Source organism: Phocoena phocoena, chromosome 3 (assembly GCF_963924675.1).
Source record: "Phocoena phocoena chromosome 3, mPhoPho1.1, whole genome shotgun sequence".
In the NCBI taxonomy this organism is placed as follows: Eukaryota; Metazoa; Chordata; class Mammalia; order Artiodactyla; family Phocoenidae; genus Phocoena; species Phocoena phocoena.
In genome coordinates, this window is record NC_089221.1 from 151,286,300 (window position 1) to 151,305,752 (window position 19,453).

General features: G+C 43.3%; 1 protein-coding gene across 1 annotated transcript; it reads right to left on the reverse strand.

Moving 5' to 3' along the window:
* Positions 1-11,597: 11,597 nt before the first annotated feature.
* On the reverse strand, positions 11,598-14,424 carry DRD1 (dopamine receptor D1). Its single transcript, XM_065874334.1, has 2 exons — positions 14,016-14,424; positions 11,598-13,921 (listed from the first exon to the last, which is right to left on the reverse strand). The coding sequence occupies exon 2, from the start codon at positions 13,413-13,415 to the stop codon at positions 12,057-12,059; it is 1,359 nt and encodes a 452-aa protein (XP_065730406.1). The 5' UTR covers positions 13,416-13,921; positions 14,016-14,424; the 3' UTR covers positions 11,598-12,056.
* Between the last annotated feature and the right edge of the window lie 5,029 nt (positions 14,425-19,453).

A 19,453-nucleotide genomic window follows, 5' to 3' on the forward strand; every position in this document is an offset into this window, starting at 1 on the left:
TGCCGATGCAGGGGACGCGGGTTCGTGCCCCGGTCCGGGAATATCCCACATGCCGCGGAGCGGCTGGGCCCGTGAGTCATGGCCACTGAGCCTGCGCGTCCCGAGCCTGTGCTCCGCAACGGGAGAGGCCACAACAGTGAGAGGTCCGCATACCGTAAAAAAAAAAAAAAAAACTAGAGAACTAAGACTAACTTGAGCCTAAAGGAAACAAAAGAAAACATGTATTTTTTTAAAGAGCGGAAGTCAACGTCAATGAAATTGAAACAGAAAAACATTAAAGAAGATTAACAAAACCAAAAGTTGCTTCTCAGAAAGAATCAATAAAATTGATTAAAATTTTGATAAGCCAAGATAATAGAAGACACAAATTATAATATCAGAAGTGAAAGAAAGGTCATCACTACTGATCCATGGGCATTAAAAGGATAATAAAGGGATATTATGAACAATTCTATACCTCAAATTGGAGAGCCTGGATGAAATGAAGCAGTTTCTTGAAAGATACAAACTCACAGACACACAAAAAGAGGTAACTGGAATATCCCTCTATTAAACAAATCAAATCAATCATTAATAGCCTTCCACAAAAAGAAACTACTAGGCCCAAATGATTTCACTAGTGAATTCTATCAAACATTTAAGAAATAATGCCAATTCCCTGTGATCTCTTTCGGAAAATAGAAGCAGGGAAAACAATTCCTAACTCATTCTATGAGACCAGCATCACTCCAAAACCAAAACCAGATAAAGACATTCCAAGAAAGGAAAACTTGAGACTAATATCTCTCATGAACGTAGGCACAAAAATGCTCAACTAATCAAATCAATAATTTACACAAAAATACACTATAGTCACATGGGATTTATTCCAGGATGTAACCCTGGTTCAACATTCAAAAAATCAATGTAATCCACCACGTTAACGGGCTAAAGAAGAAAAATCATGCTATCAATTAACGCAATAAAAGCATTTAATAAAATCTAGGAGCCATCCGTGGTTTTAAAAACTCTTAGCAAACTAGGAATAGAGGAGAACTTTCTCAAATTAATAATGAATACCTTCAAAAATCCTCCAGCTAACATCATATTTAATAGTGAGAGACTGGATGTTTTTCCCCTAAGATAGGGGACAAGGAGATTTCCTCTTTCACCATTCCTATTCAACAGGCTCCCTGAGAAATACCTAATTCTATAGTTGGGTCAGGAAGTATATGTGATGAATCTAGGGCATCTTGTAATTCCAGAAACTAAGGAAGTACAGAAAAAAAAAAAAATCTCACAAGGATGGAGGTATGTCAAAGGGACACAGAAGCCAACTGAAAGAGCTCCCAGAGCAACAAAATAAACAAAGTACTTGTGGGTTATTACCCAAAGTAAAATATAGATACCCATGAGCCATACTGAGATAAATGAATGAATGAATGAATGAATGAACGAACAAACATGGGAGAATGGACAAGTTTCCATACAGAAGTACTCCAAATAATTTATGTAGATATCCCCCCTCCTTAGGGGCAGGTTGCACACAATGACATGCCTCCAAAGAGTACAGTATGAAAGAGGGGTAAAGATGAATGTGACAGTAGAGAGACCCAAAAAACACTACTTTAGTCAGGTGATCAGAGTGATGAGTCATGTTGATGGTATATACCCTTGATACGATGTGATAAAAATGGCACTTTACCTCTGTGGTCTTCCTCCCAAAGCCCCATAACCCCAGTCTAATTACAAGAAAAGCAGACAAATCTCCACCGAGGGACGGTCTACAAAATACCTGACCAATACTCCTTAAAACTGTCAAGGTCATCAGAAACAACGAAAGTGTGAGGGGATGTCAAAGCCAAAAGGAACCTAAAGAGACATAATGACTAAATGTAACATAGTATCCCAGATGGAATCCCGAAAGAGAAAATGAATATTAGGTAAAAACTAAAGAAATATGAATTAACTATGGATTTAGTAAATAAGACTATATCAATATTCATTCATTAATTATGACAATACTAATGTAAGAGGTTAACCATAGGGGAAACTGCATGCAGGGTATATAAGAACTCTCTGCTCAATTTTTGCAATTTCTCTATAAATCTAAAACTCTTCTAAAATAAAATTTTTATTTTAAAAAAGTGAGATGCCGGAGTTTAATTTCTTGAGGAACCTCAAGCTCTCCCCTCCTGCTCTAACCCCCCTCCCTCCACCCCTCTCTCTATTGAATTTGGAATCTCTGTCAAATACACATCTGTAATTTAATAACTGTCAGGGTGGAAAACAAGAGAAATAAAGCTAACTACCTACTCCTCACTGCTCTTTACGGTGAAGCCAGAGGGAGTCTGAGCAGAGGTCATATGGCACGTAACCTTCCTCTCCCCAAAGGAATAAGCCATTCATGCGAACTGATGCTCTGACCAGATCCCCAAAGATCCTTTCCTATACAAAGCTGCATCTGAAATAACTTAGTGTCCCAGTTCAACAACCTCAGTCTGCAGGTGGCAATTAGCCACTCTCCCTGACCAGTATCTGGCCTCAGCATCTCCTCTGCCTGTGACTCGTTGTCCAAGTCTCTTACAGGTTATAGAATCCGAGCCTTCACACTTAAATTTCTTCCTCCTTTTAGAATAAAAGATCAAATAAGGAAGCCTGTCTTTTTCTTCAATCCAGCCCTCATTGCTTTTATCCTCACACTTTGAATTTACCATCTAAAATGAGCGTGTGGGAGCATTTAACATAAAAATATCACTAAAACATTTAATATCTATGTCAATGATGAGAAAAATAGAATTTGAAAACCTCCCAAAAGGTTAAACCTAAGAACAAATGCTAGGGTGTTTTTTCAGTTTCAAAGTAATCCAAAGTGATTTGTATCACTGTCGTAGACAAGGCCCTTAAACATCTGAGCAGTCATAACCCAGCTAGAGAACAAGAGAGATTTCAACAGGGAAAACGGCAGCGGCCTCCTCTCTTGCTGTGCCTAAAAGCACATGGCATGTCTGCTCTCAAAACTTGGAGAAAATTCTGGCTGTAGCTTGTTCAGGGCAGAGGGACTAGAGGTCCCTAAGGCTCTGAGCTTTTCTAAAGCACCTTGAAATGTTTGAGACCAGACGGGGAAAATGTATTGCTTCCAAAATATGACCAAGTAACTGCAAAACTGAAATCAAAATAATTTCAAGACATTTAAAAATCCTTCTGTTTTGCAGCAGTAAAATTATATTTAAGAAGCATTTTAATATGTTTGAGGTGATGTGCACTGGGATACCACAAATAAGACCCTTTAGGGTCCATAAAGGTTGTAAAATAGCCCAGACCCCTGAGAGGAGCTGGTTCTTGAAAAGAGGACTTCAGAGGGCCTCTCGCTAGTGACCCCCAACCTGAGGTTCCCCAAGGACCCCACCATGAGTGCTTTCTATAATTTCTCAAAAGCTGAACAGAGAAAATGCTTGAATCTATCAAAAGGCCACACAGACTATGATTCCCTAAATGAGATGCTTTTGATCAACAAGATTGTTCCAAATATGGGCTCTGTGGAAGGAAACTAAGACCACCACCCCACCATGAGGTGGAGGAAGGTCTTGTCCTGGGGGAAAGGGAGGGGCTTTGGAGCAGGCAGACCAGAAGTTCCTGTTCCCACTGACCTTCTTCCAAGGACACACCCAGCAACCACAACTAGAATTCTACTTTCCTCACCCCTGGCTCAGTATGCTTCTAAAAAAATATTTTAACTACACACCTGATCTATATAAACACAAGCTTCTTGTAAAACCCAAGAAACATAAAAAGGAAAAAGTGAAAGCCGCCCCCCTTTGCTCTCCCCAGATATACCACTGTTTTCAGGTAGGTGGGCATTTTCCTACACCTTTTTCTATGTACAGACATAAGAAATACATACTTCTTACACTGTTTTAAATAAAAGGGATCATACCGTCCATATTGTTTTTTAACTTTCTTTTTCGTTTCATGAATATCTTTCCATAACAGTGTGTATCGATCCGCCTTTCTTTGTAACTACCACACACCACGGACATCCTACATTTCAGTTATTCATTTCACTTAGCGGACTTTTAAAGCAAGTCTGCAGCCTTTACACAGGCATCTCTGAGCATACAGGTAAGGATGTACATAAACCAGATCCCTGGACGTGGAGTTGCTGGGTCGAATTGTATGCACAATGTCAGTTACATTCCTGTGAGCAGGCAGGAGGGTGGCTATTTCCCATCCTTAACTCAGAGGTTCTGCTTCTGTCCTTCTACAAACTTGTGGTTGCCAAGGAAAAGAGGGGGTGGGAGAGGGATGGATTGGGAGTTTGGGATTAGCAGATCCAAACTATTATATATAGGACGGATAAACAACATCAAGGACATGCAGTTTTATAGGGACCCCACCATCAAGCAAGGAGAAACCCACAGCAGTTTGGGCAGAATTAGCATGGAGCTCCTTCCTTCCTCCCGGTTTGACAGTAAACAGCAGTGTGTGTGAAAGCAGCATCTTACAAATGGGGCTGGACATTATCTAAATGAGTCAACATGTTTATAATGCTAAATACTTCTGACCTAAAAACTCAGCCTCAGAACAGCACACATGCAGCTAATCTCAGAACACACTGCTAGCATTTGGTTGACATTTCCCCTCCCTCCCGTATGAAAGGGTTGATCACTCACTATCCGCGCACAGCGATAGGAGAGAGAGCCCTAGTTTGCCATTTAAATCCTATTCCAATCATTTACCTGCGATTGTATCAGTATTGGAGAAACCACACTTAGCAGAGATCAGCCCTTACAAGCTCAGCAGAGTCAACCCCATGGTGAAAATTAAGGTATGTGTATAAGCAGTTATTCATTTTCATAAAGTGATTAACTCACCCATTCATTTAAAAAATATATTAACTTGGGTACTCCTAGTGTGCCAGGTTATGCTGGGCACTGGGAAGAGAGTGTTGAAAAGGACACATTCTGTGCCTCTGGGAGCTCCCCCGAGAAACAGGGGACACAAACAGCACACAACAGCTTGCATGCCCTGCAGTGGGCCACCAGCCCAGGGGAAGAAGGGCCAGAGAAGGGCTCCAGTGAAGCTGACACCTGAGATGAGGCTCAAACAGAAGACAGGAGGAAGGGAGTCCCAGTTGGAAAGAGAGGAAAGGGGTGTCAGCAGAGTCTATTTGAGAGCAGATAAGATGTGAGCAAAGCTGCAGGGAGGATGTGAGGAAGGGAGAGGTGAGCCATTATCACCTGACCATCTGGTTAGTCAACCAGATGCACTGAATTCGCCCCTGCAGAGTACGGAGACCACCCCAAAGCAGTTACTTTGACAGCCTGTGGGACCTCATTTGGATCAAACCTTCTAGTGCATTTCAGCTCATCTCTGCCCCAAATCCTGTATTCAGAAAATCCACCCAGTGCCCATTCCTCAGCCCCACGTTTGCGGGTACTGGAGTTCCAACCTCAACTGTTCTCACTCCCTGCCGGTTGAGTCCTGTCCTGTCCATCCCTCAAGCCCACATCCAATACCATGTCCTTCCCAACCCTACCCCATCCCCATGCCCCTCCAGCAGCACAGCACTGTCTCCCTCACTAAGCATCTTCCCCCTCCCCACCCTGTTCTCTCGTCCTTCCCTCCTCACGCCCCCTCTCAAAGCAGCACTGAGGCCCAGGCAGGCACGGATAAATGTTTGCTGAATTAAACTGAGTAAGGGTTCCCTGATCAAACTGATCCCTGAACATGGAGTGTTTCGACATTTGAGTAAACCATCTCCCCATTCTGTTATCTTTGAACTCAACAAGGTGACGTTTTTGAAATTGCAACGTCCTCTTGACTTCCACCTCGTGCTCTATCCAAAGACATGGAGCCCCTGTTATTCCTTAAAGATCACCAACCCTAGTCTTGCGAATGTTTCAATCTGGGGAACAGGATGGGTCCTCAGGGGTTTATCATACAATCCTCTCTATTTTTTGTACATGATTGAAAATGTGAATAATAAAAAGTATTTTTTAACCCACCAATATTTGAGGTGATGTGGAAGCCCCTTGACAAGTTACTTGCTTGGTTAGGGCTAGTTCCTGGTAAACAGAACAGGTTCCAGATCAAAAGAATAAGCTTTAAAGTCAGACAGCCCTAGATTTAAACCTACCCCATCATTTACCAGCTATATGATCTTGGACACATTACGTGCCCTTTCTAAATCTTCATTATTTTGATGTGCAAATTGGGGATGTTGATGATGGTGCCCACCTCATGGGATAGGTGTGAGAATGGAATAAGATAATAAATGAATGGCACATGGCATGATGCCAGGTGGGGATCAATAGAATGGTGCTACTGGCATCACCTGGAAGAAAACATTTTCCTTCTTCTTATATTTTACCTTCAAACCACTCTTCGATGATGGTTTATTTGCATACATGTTTCTACTTTAAGCTCCTCGAACACTGGGATAGTGTCTGATTCATTTCCAGCGTTGGGCACATGGCCTGAATCACAAAAAGTACTCACAAAGGTTACTGACAGTAAATGGCATCAATTATGTACATAAACACACATAAGAATGGGGGGGGCAGTGTCTGTGTGTATGCAATGATCTCTGTACAACCATTCAGACCTCAGGGAACTGCAGGCCTCTGAGACCACACGGGGATTCTACCCAAAGATGTTAGAGAGAGCCTAGCAGACCTGCACACATACACCAAGCACTCCAGAAATAAATGTCACTAAAACTGTGGCTCCAGTCTTCCCTGTTTTGACATGCTTGTTCTTTCATTCATTCAACAAAGTTCTAACGAGCAATTCCTATAAGCCAAGCAGTGTGTTGGATGCTTAGGAATATAGAGAGAAAGGGAAACAAAGTAAGGCCGTCTCTTGCTCTCAAGAGACTCATAATCTAGGGAAAGAGATAAGGAAGTAAGAGGATTATTTCATTCCAGCACGGTAAACTCTTTGAAAGAAATAAGAGAAGTAATAGAAGCAAGAAGTTGCCAAGGAAGGCCTTCTGTGATTACGCCCTACCGAACCTTAAGAGATCAGTAGGAGCGAGCAAACAAAGGTAACAGGGAAGGGTGTTCCAGACAGAGGGGACGGCATGCGCAAAGCATAAGGACAAGGAAGGATCTCGTACACTCCACAAGCTGTATGAATTTCAGAACCTCTGTAGAGAGAGTGCTAGTGGGGTAGTGGCCATAGATGTGCCTGCATAGACCACCAGGGGTCTGCTCATGAAGGGCCTTACATGAGTTTGTTTGTTTGTTTTCCCTGAAAGTAACTGGGAGTCATTGACGAATGCTAAGCAAGGGCATAACCTAATATTTGCATTTCGGAAATATCACTTCGTTAGCTTTCTAGCAGCAAAGAGAACAGACTTGGAAAATCTATCAGACTCATATTTTTACCAGTAATGGATCTCACATCTAGTATTGTCAAGCCAAAAAAAAAAAAAATCTTAGAAATCATCTCTTCTAACCCACTTATTGTAGAGATGAAAAAACTTATTTTCAAGGGTTATAAGGTAGTTTATCCAAACTACTTATCTTTTAAAAAAATTATTTAATGAAATTAAAAACTCTGCCCTATAATTCAGCTCTTCTAGGTCTCGCTACCACCTGTCACTTTGCTGGCATTTCTGCTAGGTGGGCTCATTTCTATGGACATAGCTCAGGGCAGATCCTCTTCAATATTTACCCGTTTTGAGAGCTGGTAGAATATATATTCTATGAGCATGAGAAAAAATTTAACTGGTTTTGTCCATTTTCTCATAGTGATTAAAAAGTTAAACCCTTCTAAACCACAGATTATTCTTTGAGCTTCTAATACTATTTAAATTACAACTCCCAAATCTTGAATGATGTAACATACTCAAGTCCAAATGCTGCTTTTTTAAATTCGGTACATCACATGGTAGTTACTTAACATGACAGAAGGCAACATGACTAGATTGGCCTGGTAACAAGATCTTAGAGGGGTTCTCTGTGCAGTAATGCTTCCCATCCCCTCAATCCTCCATAAAAATAAACAGGTTGATTGTGTCATGCTTCTATCCAGGAAATCTCAAAGAAATCCACAGAGGTGTATCTAATCTATATAATGCTACAATCCCATGATCCACTGGGTTGGTTCCTTCAAATGACCATGGTAAGCATATTGTGCAGAGCAGCAGGTCCCAGTTTTAACAGCCCAGAGCTAGGCTGCCATCAATTCATCATTCCTGAAACAAATTCTGCAAGGTAAGTAGATTTCATAGACTAAAACATCGTAGACAGACATATTTAGTCGCTATCTAGTGGAGAAAAGTTAAGGCAACTGTCTTAGCCATGCAGATATAAAAATCTACTTGCTTCTGGGATACCAGATAACCACAGCAAAAGAGAATGGTGTCTGGGAGAATTCCAAACCACATGCACTCTAAAAGTCATTGCCATTTGCTTCAAGCAAACATGCAAGAATTCAAATGCATAGCAGCTCCATTATTAGTAATGCAGTAAATATTGTCATCAACCCCTTCCAAGTAGAGATCCTGCAAAGAATCGGTGAGCGCAAAGATCTCAGGGCTCAGGACCCTTATAAACATTAGCTTCATTTCAACCCTCACAAGAACCTGCATGTTTATTTCCATTTCACAAATGGGCAAACAGGCTCAGAGAGGTGCAGACATTTGTTTAACTCTCACACAGCTTGAAAGTGGTAGCTACAACGTGAACCCATATCCGTCCGAAACAAATTCTGGACTTTCTTTGTTCCAGGCCCCCTCATGTGGACTGGATCCTAGGGGGTGGAAGGATCAGGCTGAAATGCCGCTGGCGCAAACCTGGGGGGAAATCATGATGGAGCCCCCAGAGAGTACAGAGTTCAGAAAGTCCCTGAGATTAGACTACGTACCAGTTTCTATTTGGAGTGACCCCCTCCACTGAAGAAGTTCATGCAGAGGTTTTCTTCTTCCCATTTAATGGATCAAGACAACTGAGGCTCACAGACCATGACTTGCTTAGATCCCAAGAAAAAGCCACGACTTTCCTGCATAAACTCCAAATCTACCAATTGGAGCCCAGGGCTCAGCGTCCCTTCCTTAAGACTTCTTGTTATTCTATCACCAGTGAGAGCTCTATATTTATTTGACCAGGAAAAGCATCTTCTTAGCTTGAAAGAGAAAAAGAACACCTCTTTTAAATTGTCTCTGTCTTGCTAAAGTGTCTTACATATATTTAGCATTATGAAGGCTCGTCACGATAGTTAAATGAAATGAAATGTCATACTTGAATTTTGTTTTTATGGTTGTAAATTAAATTCTCTGAAAGATGCTGTCAGCCAAATCAACATTTCATGAGATACCCTTTATCCATCCAACATGCCAGAAACCCAAAATACAGTCTCATCCACAGTGTCCTGAATTTTACAATTATTTAATATAATTTCTACATGTGTCTTTATTTTTCACTCTGCCAATGAAATACATGGTGAAGGCTTTTGTCCCATGTTTCACTGGTTGGACCATGACAGCCCTGAGCATCTTAGCTGATGTTGCCGGACCACTAATTACAGAACAAAATTAAACTGCAAAGAATCAAGATGTGCAGAAAGTTAGGAAGCAGAAAGAAAAGGCAACATGCTTTATGCATGTTCATTCTAGATATGTTCATTATCTGCCAAAGCCTGGGGAAGGCAAATATGGAATTTAAAAAGACACCATCTGTTGTGTGATGTTCCAGATTATAAACTTAACCCTTAATTTCTACATCACCTGCTGTTCAGTCATTCTCCTTCTTTGGGATGAAAGGAAAAGGGGGCGGTTAGCACATGACCTAAGCAGGTTTAGCAGGATCGATGAAAGTGACCTGTAAGACTTTTTGCTAAGCCCAGCCTCACAACCTGTATATTTTTTCCAAAAAGTAATTCTTGTTAGATTTTACTCTTAAACACTACACATACAGTGGTTGCCATTAAGCTGAGGGTCCACGATCACGCATAGCCAGCCACATTATTTTCTGTAATTTGTAGGTTATTGAAAAACCTCTGGGCTCTTAGAAAGTAAAAACAGAGATTTTAGAAATCTTTCAAATCTGTGAAATGAAGAGTAATTCCTCGAGCAAAGAAGGATTTCTTTTTGGGAAAAAATAAATTTTTTTGAGACAGAAGGAAAACAAGAGTATATAGCCCAAATCAACTTCCTATTTAAGTATTCAAAGGCAACACATGGCATACATAATAGGAGAGATTGCCACTAAAAAGGAAAAAAGAAAAGTAACGTATCCTTGAAAATGCCCATGTTTTCTTACGTGTAGATCTGAACTATCCTAGTTTTTAAAACACATTTAACAAATGCAACACAACCCATTCATGGTTGATTTGAGTTCACAAAATAATTTTATTATATGTAAGAAAGCATACAGGCAATAAAATTAAGAAAACATTCACAATGCATAAATAACACAGACCTGATGCAGGAGAGAGAGTTTTCAGTAGATATCTTTCTTATTACCCATTTCATCTAAATGTTAAGTCAGTTGCTTATCAACAAGAATACTTTGTAAACATTTCCAAAAAATTCTCTTGAACTGCCCCACATGAATTAGTATCTGGCAATGGAGCTTTAGGATACTTTTTACAGTCCAGGTGATGACACAGGAACTTGATGCCAAAGCACAGAGAAAGGGCTAACATTTGTCAAAAGAGATGCTGATGGCTTTGGTGTGTTTAACATACGCAAGGAGAAGGGGTCTCCTGTCTTTTCTACCAACAGAAGAGTCTTGCCCAAGGATGACATTGAGGTACTCTCTGTTAGTTAGTATACCATTAACATCTAGACTTTTTTAAAAATTCAATTCTAAGTTCAGATTAAAGCACTACAAAAAGTAACCCCACTGAGTAGCTTGGCTGGTAAGATGGAGATGCAGGATTTGACTTTTGTCCATGGGTGAGACTGTTGTGACACACAAGTTAAGGAAACTCACTGTCTTCATTACACATCTCTAACCAGGACAGTCATTTATTTGGCTCAGAAAAGCTATCTGACACAGGAAATGAGAAAAGACAAAGAAGCCCAATTATTTTACATAAATACAGAGTGGCATATACTTTTTATTACCACCTAAGATCATATATTTCAAGTTGGATTCTTCTTAAGCTAACTTTTATTTCAAATATTTACAGAACTGCAAATCATTCTCCTGGGAAAGTCTTTGTCACTTAAGAGATTTTGAACACAAGAGTAGCTATGCTTTTTTAAATCTTTCAAAATCTTTTGAGGAGAAAAAAAAAGCAATCACAGCATTTGTCAATTCTCACCTCGTATTTATTTGTTCCCATGAATTTTAAGGAATCATCACAACTTCTTTGTTTTTTTTCTATTAGACTTTGCCGTGTTTCTGGAAGTTATACGTGAGCATTTAGACTCTCAGAGAGTCTATGTGTTTGTTTCATCGGCTTATAAAGTGCTAGTTAAATGGACAAAAATGCTATTGTAAGATTTCAGATAACTCATTCATTTACCCTATTAAATATGATAAATATAGATTTATTATAATAAATTAAAAATATCTATATAATACAATAACTAAATAAACCAATATCAACAAAGCATCAACTCTGGAAAAAAAAAATCCCATTCCTACTGTAAGGCTCAATTATTTTTTAGGAATAATTTATGAAGGCATGCACCTACCTTTACAATCTGAAAACTTTGCTTGGACCAGTGTTAGCACCTGTTTGTACACAGCAAACTCAACCCTTCTCACTTCCTTCTGGGAAAGATTTAATATTTAAGTGAAGCTGTTCATTGTTGATTCTTTGCCCTGTTTCTTAAGTCCTAAGATAAGGCTCAGTTTCTAAAAATAATTTTGGAGCCAAAGACACGTCCCTTATGAACATTCGCTTCACTTGTGTCCCTCTTGATTCGCTATGAACAACACAGAAAACACACTGGAATGTAGATTAAAATGTAGTTAGTTGTGTGTTGAGGGGAAGCAGCAGAGGAGGGCTCGCCCGACATCTGAGTCTCACCACACCTTAGTTTCTTCACAGCAAGCCCCAGAGAAGTCTCCTCTAGCTTCTGGGATGAGCATGTCTGCTAGGATTCATTTTGGAGTTCAGGTCGGGTGCTGTCCGTTTTGTGTGATGGGCTGGATCTTCTCTAGGGAGACATCAGTGTCATAGTCCAAAATGACAGACAGGGCTGGGGAGAGCTTCTCCAAGGGCTCAGCTATTCCACCCGCCTCAGCCTTCTTCAGGTCCTCAGAGGAGCCCACGGCATGTGGGATCAGATACACCAGATTGCAGTCCTTGGAGATGGAACCTCGAGGCTCGTGATGGCTGGAAAACACCACAGCCCCATTGTTATTGATGCTAACCGTCTCTATGGCATTATTCGTCGCCGGGCAAAGTCTGTAGCATCCTAAGAGAGTGGAAAATGCCTTCCGAAAATCAGCGTTAAAGGCATAAATGATGGGGTTCAAGGAGGAATTAGCCCACCCAAACCACACAAACACGTCAAAGGTGATGGAATCGATGCAGAAGGGCTTGGTCTCCCCAGACCCACAGAAGGGCACCATGCAGTTCAAGATGAAGAAAGGGAGCCAGCAGCACACAAACACCCCCATGATCACAGACAGAGTCTTCAGAACTTTAGTCTCTCTTTTGAAGGACATCTTAAAGGAGCTTTCTGGTTGAGAACACTCCACGGGGTTTCCGTTACCTGTAGTGGTCTGGCAGCTCTTGGCATGGACTGCTGCCCTCTCCAAGGCCGAGATGCGCCGTATTTGTTTCTGGGCGATCCTGTAGATCCTGGTGTAGGTGACAATCATGATGGCCACAGGGATGTAAAAGCTTATTAGGGAGGATGAAATAGCATATGTCCTGCTCAAGCTGGAGTCACAGCTGTCGGTGGTCTTATCCAGGGAAGTGGCATTCCCACCAGAGGGGCTTGTGGGTTTCGCCTTGTGCCAGCTGAGCTGCACTGGAATGAAGGAGATGAGAACAGACAAAGTCCATGCCACGCTGATCAGAATGAAGGCTGCCTTGGGGGTCATCTTCCTCTCATACCGGAAGGGGCTAGAGATGGCCCAATACCTGTCCACGCTGATCACACAGAGGTTGAGGATGGACGCAGTGGAGCACATGATGTCAAAGGCCACCCAGATGTTACAGAAGGACCCAAAGGGCCAGAAGCCAGCGATCTCAGCCACCGCTTTCCAGGGCATGACCAAGACGGCCACCAAGAGATCCGACACGGCCAAGGAGATAACGAAGAAGTTGGTCACCTTGGACCGCAGGTGTCGGAACCTGATGACAGCAGCACAGACCAGCGTGTTCCCCAGGAGTGTGGACAGGATGAGCAGCGACAGGAAACAGGCTGTAAGGATGCGGAAGGAGAAGTCCCTCTCCACCACCATCCCGGCGCCGTCCATGGTCCCGGCGCCGTCCATGGTAGAGGTGTTCAGAGTCCTCATCTTCCTGAGGGAGAGCGCAGAGGGGGCTCGGACACCCCTCAGTTTCCTAAGCAGGGATTAGGGGTTGGTCAGACCTGCAGGAGTCCTCGCTGGTCAGGCAGCCCCTTGCACAGCCCCACTTGCTCCCCTGGGTGGAGGACCTCACCAGCATTCCATTAGAGGGCTGCAGCAATTGTGTGGCAGGAGCCTGCCCTTGGCAGTCCAGATCAGCCCCTTGGAAGCTCCCTCTTGCTCTCTACAACTGTCTTCTGACTCCCTTGCTCCAATTCACTGTCACGGGGACCAGTTGGCCCTTCAATGCCCCATGGAAAACACTGGGTTTTTAGCATATTCTAAGCTATCAATCCAGAGACTCCCAGTCTTCTGATGAGCTAGTCAATGGTCGTCACATTTCACGGCTGTTGTCTTTCTGGTGGTGACAGAGAATTCTCCCCTTCTGAGGCGCAGCTGAAAATACATGCCTTGCTCCTCCAAGCCCCTGGCTCTGCACCAGCTCCCCCAAAGCTCTAGAAAGCAAAGAGAAAGCAAAGGACGTTTGTCAAGATAAGCAGATCGCATCTTTACTGTCAAGCCCAATCCAACCCCCTCTGAGCCACCTACCTTGCCTTGGGGTTGTCTCTCTCCAAGCCCCCAGGAGCTCGGGGAGAGCGGGCTTCGCGAGGCGCCCGGGAGGCACGCCTCAGTCCTATCCTGCGCGCGCAGCTGGGGTTCTGCTCCCGATGCGCAAAAGTCGCCGGAGCGGGTTTAGGAAAAGGATCCTGGGCCAGGTCCACAGAGAGCTGGCGCTGCCCCCACTGCCTCCAATGCCTAGAGATGGTTCAAAGAGGACGAGACCCCGAAAAATGCCCCCGGACGCTTGGAGCTTCCTTGAGAGAGGGCACCCCCAGTATTAGTCACCTGGGCAGCTTCTTTGCTTCCCTTCTCCGGAAAACGAGCGCCCGGGCGCCCCTCGAGTGGCCTCTGGTCCCTCGGGGAAGAGCCCTGCGCCTTCCCGCGGAGCTGCCCGCTACCTCCCAAGGAGCCCGTGAGAACACGAGGCAGGGAAAGCCGAGCTGGCACCGGCGGGCGCACGGGCTGGCCAGGTTCCCTCGGGGCACAGCCCACCCACCCTGCGTCCCCTCCCCTGCCCTGGAGGCGGGCTTCGCTTGACAGGCAGAGTTACAGGCGACAGCCCCACGTGGTTCCCCCGGTTGGTGCCGCGGGCGAAAGGGGTGGGGGACGTCCAGGTGAGCGCTCGCCCGCCGCGGGTTACCCCGCCGAACCCCGGGCCCCTGGCACTCGGGACAGCACCCGACAGGGGCCCGCGAGAAAAGATCCGATGTTAAAACCTCAGATGAGCCCGAGTCGCCGGAAAGCAAAGCTCCGCCCGACACTCAGCGCCTCCTGGGGTCAACCCGAAGCCTTTCCCAAAGACCAAACGGAAGCAGGGACAGCGCTCACTCTCCCACGGACACCAACCACCAGAACAGCGCGCCCAGGTCCGACAGGCGCTGCCTCCAAGTGCCCCCCAACTAGGGTGAGATGTGCCTTGCGGGCGCCTCTACTCACCGCTCGCCGGGAGGGCTCCGCGCAGCAGCGCGCCTGGCCGGTGCGCTCCGCTGCGCCCAGAGGGCTCTCACTTCGCGCTCAGCTGGGGTAATGGGCTCGTCCACGGCTGCGGTCAAGGCCGGACTGCAGCCAGTGTCCAGCGCCCGGCGAGCGCCCCAACCCCAGAGCCACGCGCTCAGCGGGCCCGGGGCGCCCTCTGCCGGCGGTTTTGGCTTCCAGCGCCCCGACTGCGCTCTCTCAGGCACCAACCTCACCGGTATGGGCTCCAGCATCCACGCGGGACCCGCGCCTGGACCCACTCTTCCCTGACTATGACCGCCAGAACCTGGGAAAGAGGACTCCTCTGCTTGAAATCCCCTAAAAACTGACAAAGGTGAAAATTTTTCTTTTGCTAGCACTGCATTCATTGAGCCACTATATTTTCCTGAGCCTCACTACGTACCAAGAGCGACAGGGTAAGCAAGATACAAGACTTACTCTCAAAGAGTAAACCAGAAAGAACTCGCCTTATGTCGTCCACCCTTTAAAGAATCCCTCCTCATAAGCCTCCTCATCTTCACTTTGCCGGAGTGGAAAATCAGGTTCAAAAACCTACCCAAAGTTGCAGAGTTAATGAGGGTGCCAGCTGCCTGACTCCCACCCGCGTGTTCTTTTCACCTACACGCCACTGCCTACTGGGAACTCTGAGTCTAGTGCGGGAGCCGGCGAACTAAATAATTACCCACAGAGCTAAAATAGAGGAAGGGACAAGATGGAAGCAAGAAGGCCTGGTGGAGATGATTGTCCCTGAGCCCCTCCCCTGCTGCCCTGGGCAACGCCTCACAGGACAGACTTCACAGCTGTAAATGGCGAGATCACCGCGCCTTGCCGTGCCTTCCTAGGCGTGGGGAATCCGATGAGCAAGCAGTTTCCATGTCAGACTGCCAGGCTTCCCGTCCCTACCCTGCCGCTGCTGGCTGCGTGTGCCCTCTATCCTCTCTGAGCTTGGTTTCTTCCCCTGTAAAATGGTGATGACATAACAGGATTGTTATAAGTATTAAATGAGATGATGTTTATACAGGGCTTGGCACGGAGCCTAGGACCCAGTCAGCCCTTTCCAGGTAGGCACCCCTGAGGGCTCGTTAGAAAACCTATAGACTTATCTCCTTGAGAACCTCGCACCACACTGGAAGCCACAATTTTCTCTGTAAAAACCCTGACCCTAAATAATAATTCCATTCAATTAGCCAGTTCAAACTGCACCTTGATTTTAAATGAAAGAACCGCATTACAGACAGCAGACCCTCCTGTGCCTCTGTTACCAGCTCTGTTCTTCCACCCTCAGCCCTACTGTCACACATTATTGACACCATGGGTCATGAGTCATGGTCACAGATACAATTTTTGCCACAAACCTGCCCAAAGAACCGCACGCTTATAGAGTCTTAAAGCAATGCTTAACGTAATTCTTCCAGATCCTTTTCCTTAAGGTAGTCATTCCCCAAGCTTCCCGGCTTTATTGCATCTTTCTCTCCCTTTTACTAACAAACACAAGTGAAAGAATATGCTTCTGGTTCAAGACAGTCATGTCAGCCTTAATGATTAACTCCCCACATTCTACCCACCCATCCTGGAGTGTTTCCACTGCAATTACCCAGAAATACACAGGTAGTGGAAATTCAGCATTAACCCTGGAAGGCAGGAAAGATTGGGGGATGGGGGGTCCTTTCTCCAGGATAAAAGGCAGATAGGACTGAACTGAAGGAGGGAGGTCTCCCTGGGATTTTTCATCTGGAAAGAAACTCCAAAAGAACACACTACAAGATGGGGGTAACAGGATCTGGAGGCCAGAAAAAGGCCAATTTGAGAGGTAAATTTTCTGTCTAATGATTCCCCTGAGAAATACCACCAATGCCCGAGTCCTCCCAGAGTCAATAATCCTGACACTGCCCTGCCCACTGCTCTTTATATTAAAGCCCCATGACAACCGGTCTGATCTCAGGTGGCATCACGTTCAATGAAACACAGTTCAACAGCTAAAAGATATTTGACATGAAATTTAAATACGAACCGAAACCTCGTTGGCGGGAAATGATGTTCATAATACATCTCATATCCTTGTTTCTGTCAAGCTCAGCTGCTGCTCCAAAAAAAAAAAGCCTTTTTTCTTTGCTTGAAAAATTCCCTAGATTCTTTCCAAACTATCCCACACTGACCTGTGTTTTTTTCTCTCAACTCCTTCACCTGATAGGTCTAGGTGATCAAATCAGCATATATCACTTTTGTACTGGTTGAGAGGTATTTCTTGTACAAGTAAATTTCTGCCATTTTTACCTTTAGAGCATCCAATTTCCTCCTTACCCATAACATAAAAAAAAGAAAAAAGCTCAGGAATGCAGCTACAGAAGGAGGGAAGTCTCTGTGAACGCCTAACAGGATAATTAAAAAACAAAAGAGTGGGACAATTCCTTACGATTCCAAGACAGACCCTTGAGTTCTCTTTCTGGCAAACTTAGGTCACTGATTTTTGAACGTCATTGCTGAGGGAACAGGAAAAAGTAAAATGTAGCTTAAATCTCAGGGTTTTTTTCACGTTGCAGAGTGTGAATTTCAGACGGACTTAACAGTTTGGCTAGAGGTTTGGGGTTTTTTCCATATTTTCTCTCTTGAAGCCCAGGTGAAACAAAACTTTCCATTTTGTTCTGTAAAAATCTCCCCCACAAGCATCAGGAACCGAATATAAATGCAAGCAGGTATTAGCTCATTAGATCATGCTGGGAATGTAAACCCTAACACAAAAGCACATTTGTTTCCCAAATTGGCAGGTCTTTTAAGCTGTATGGTGATTTATGCGCTGCAGGGAGGGGGAAGTTAAAATGATGCTTTTCAACAAATTTTTATTGGAGTTTGTAAAAGTAAATGAATACAGAAGGCATGCTATCACAGGGGAGCTTAAGCTCATAAAAGACTAAATAAAACAAGTGAACTGTCAAGTATAACAAATGAGATATTTGGGAGGCTTTAGGATTATTAAAGCTAATTTTATACCCGAAATGATGGCTTATAACGTTAGTGAAAAGAGATAAAGCTTGGCTGACCTTGACTGAGTAACTAGAATGCTTGCTTTAGACCATAACTATAACCTCTGAAATTCCTGATCCCGTGTTGGATTTTCTTCTCCTATAAGCTTACTATATGATTCAAAAATCAACACTATTAAAAATTTTTTAATCTACAAATATCGCTTTGAGTAGAGGTTGAGAGGTAGTCCAGCATGCATAATGTGTGTTTGCTATTGTCGTGCCTGTTCTTGGTTCGCTTTTTCCTTTTCCTCGTTTTCCGACTCCTGTAGATTTACCTGAGTAGTTTTTATGATTTCTTTTTATCTCCTTCATTGCCTTATTTTCTGTAATTCTTCGTTTTGCTATTTTCATGGTGGCTTTAGGGTTTACATCATATACATGTGAAGATATGTGAGATATAGGTACAGACATACCCCGTTTTACTGCATTTCACAGATATTGCATGTTTTACCAACTGAAGGTTTGTGGCAACTCTGTTCCAGCAAGTCTTTCGGTGCCATTTTTCTAACAGTGTTTGATCACTTTGGGTCTCTGTGTCACATTTTGGTAATTCTTGTAATGTTTCAAGGTTTTTCATTATGATTATATTTGCTATGGTAATCTGTGATCAGTGAAGGCTCAGATGAGGGTTTCCATTTTTTAGCAATAAAGTATTTTTTAATTAAGGTATGTGTAGTGCTGTTTTAGACATCATGCTATTGCACACTTAACAGACTACAGTATAGTGTAAACGTAACTTTCATATGCACTGGGAAACCAAAAATTCATGTGACGCATTTTATTGCGATATTCACTTTATTGTGGTGGTCTGGAACTAAACCCACAATAACTCTGAAGTATGCCTCTATACATCTTATATCAGACATATGTATGACATATATTATAGATCTATGTAAGATATAGATTATGTCATATCTTATACATCTTTCTCGCAGACTATCTTCAAGTGATTTGATACCATTTTGTATATAGTTAAGAACCTTACAATAGAATTTTTCCATGTCTTCCCTCTCAATCTTTATGTTGTTTTTGTCATACATTTTACTTCTATACATGATATAAATTCCAGGATACATTGTTATAATTTTTATTTAAATAGTCAATTATCTGCAGCACTATTTACAATATCCAAGACATGGAAACATCCTAAATGTCCATTGACAGATGAATGGATAAAGAAGATATGGTATATATATATATATATATATATATATATATACAATGGAATACTACTTAATCATAAAAAAGAATAAAATAATACCATTTACAGCAATATGGATGGACCTAGAGATTATCATACTAATTGAAGTAAGTCAGAAAGAGAAAGACAAATACCATATGATATCACTTATATGTGGAATCTAAAATATGACACAAATGAACTTATCTATGAAACAGAAACAGACTCACAGACATAGAGAACAGACT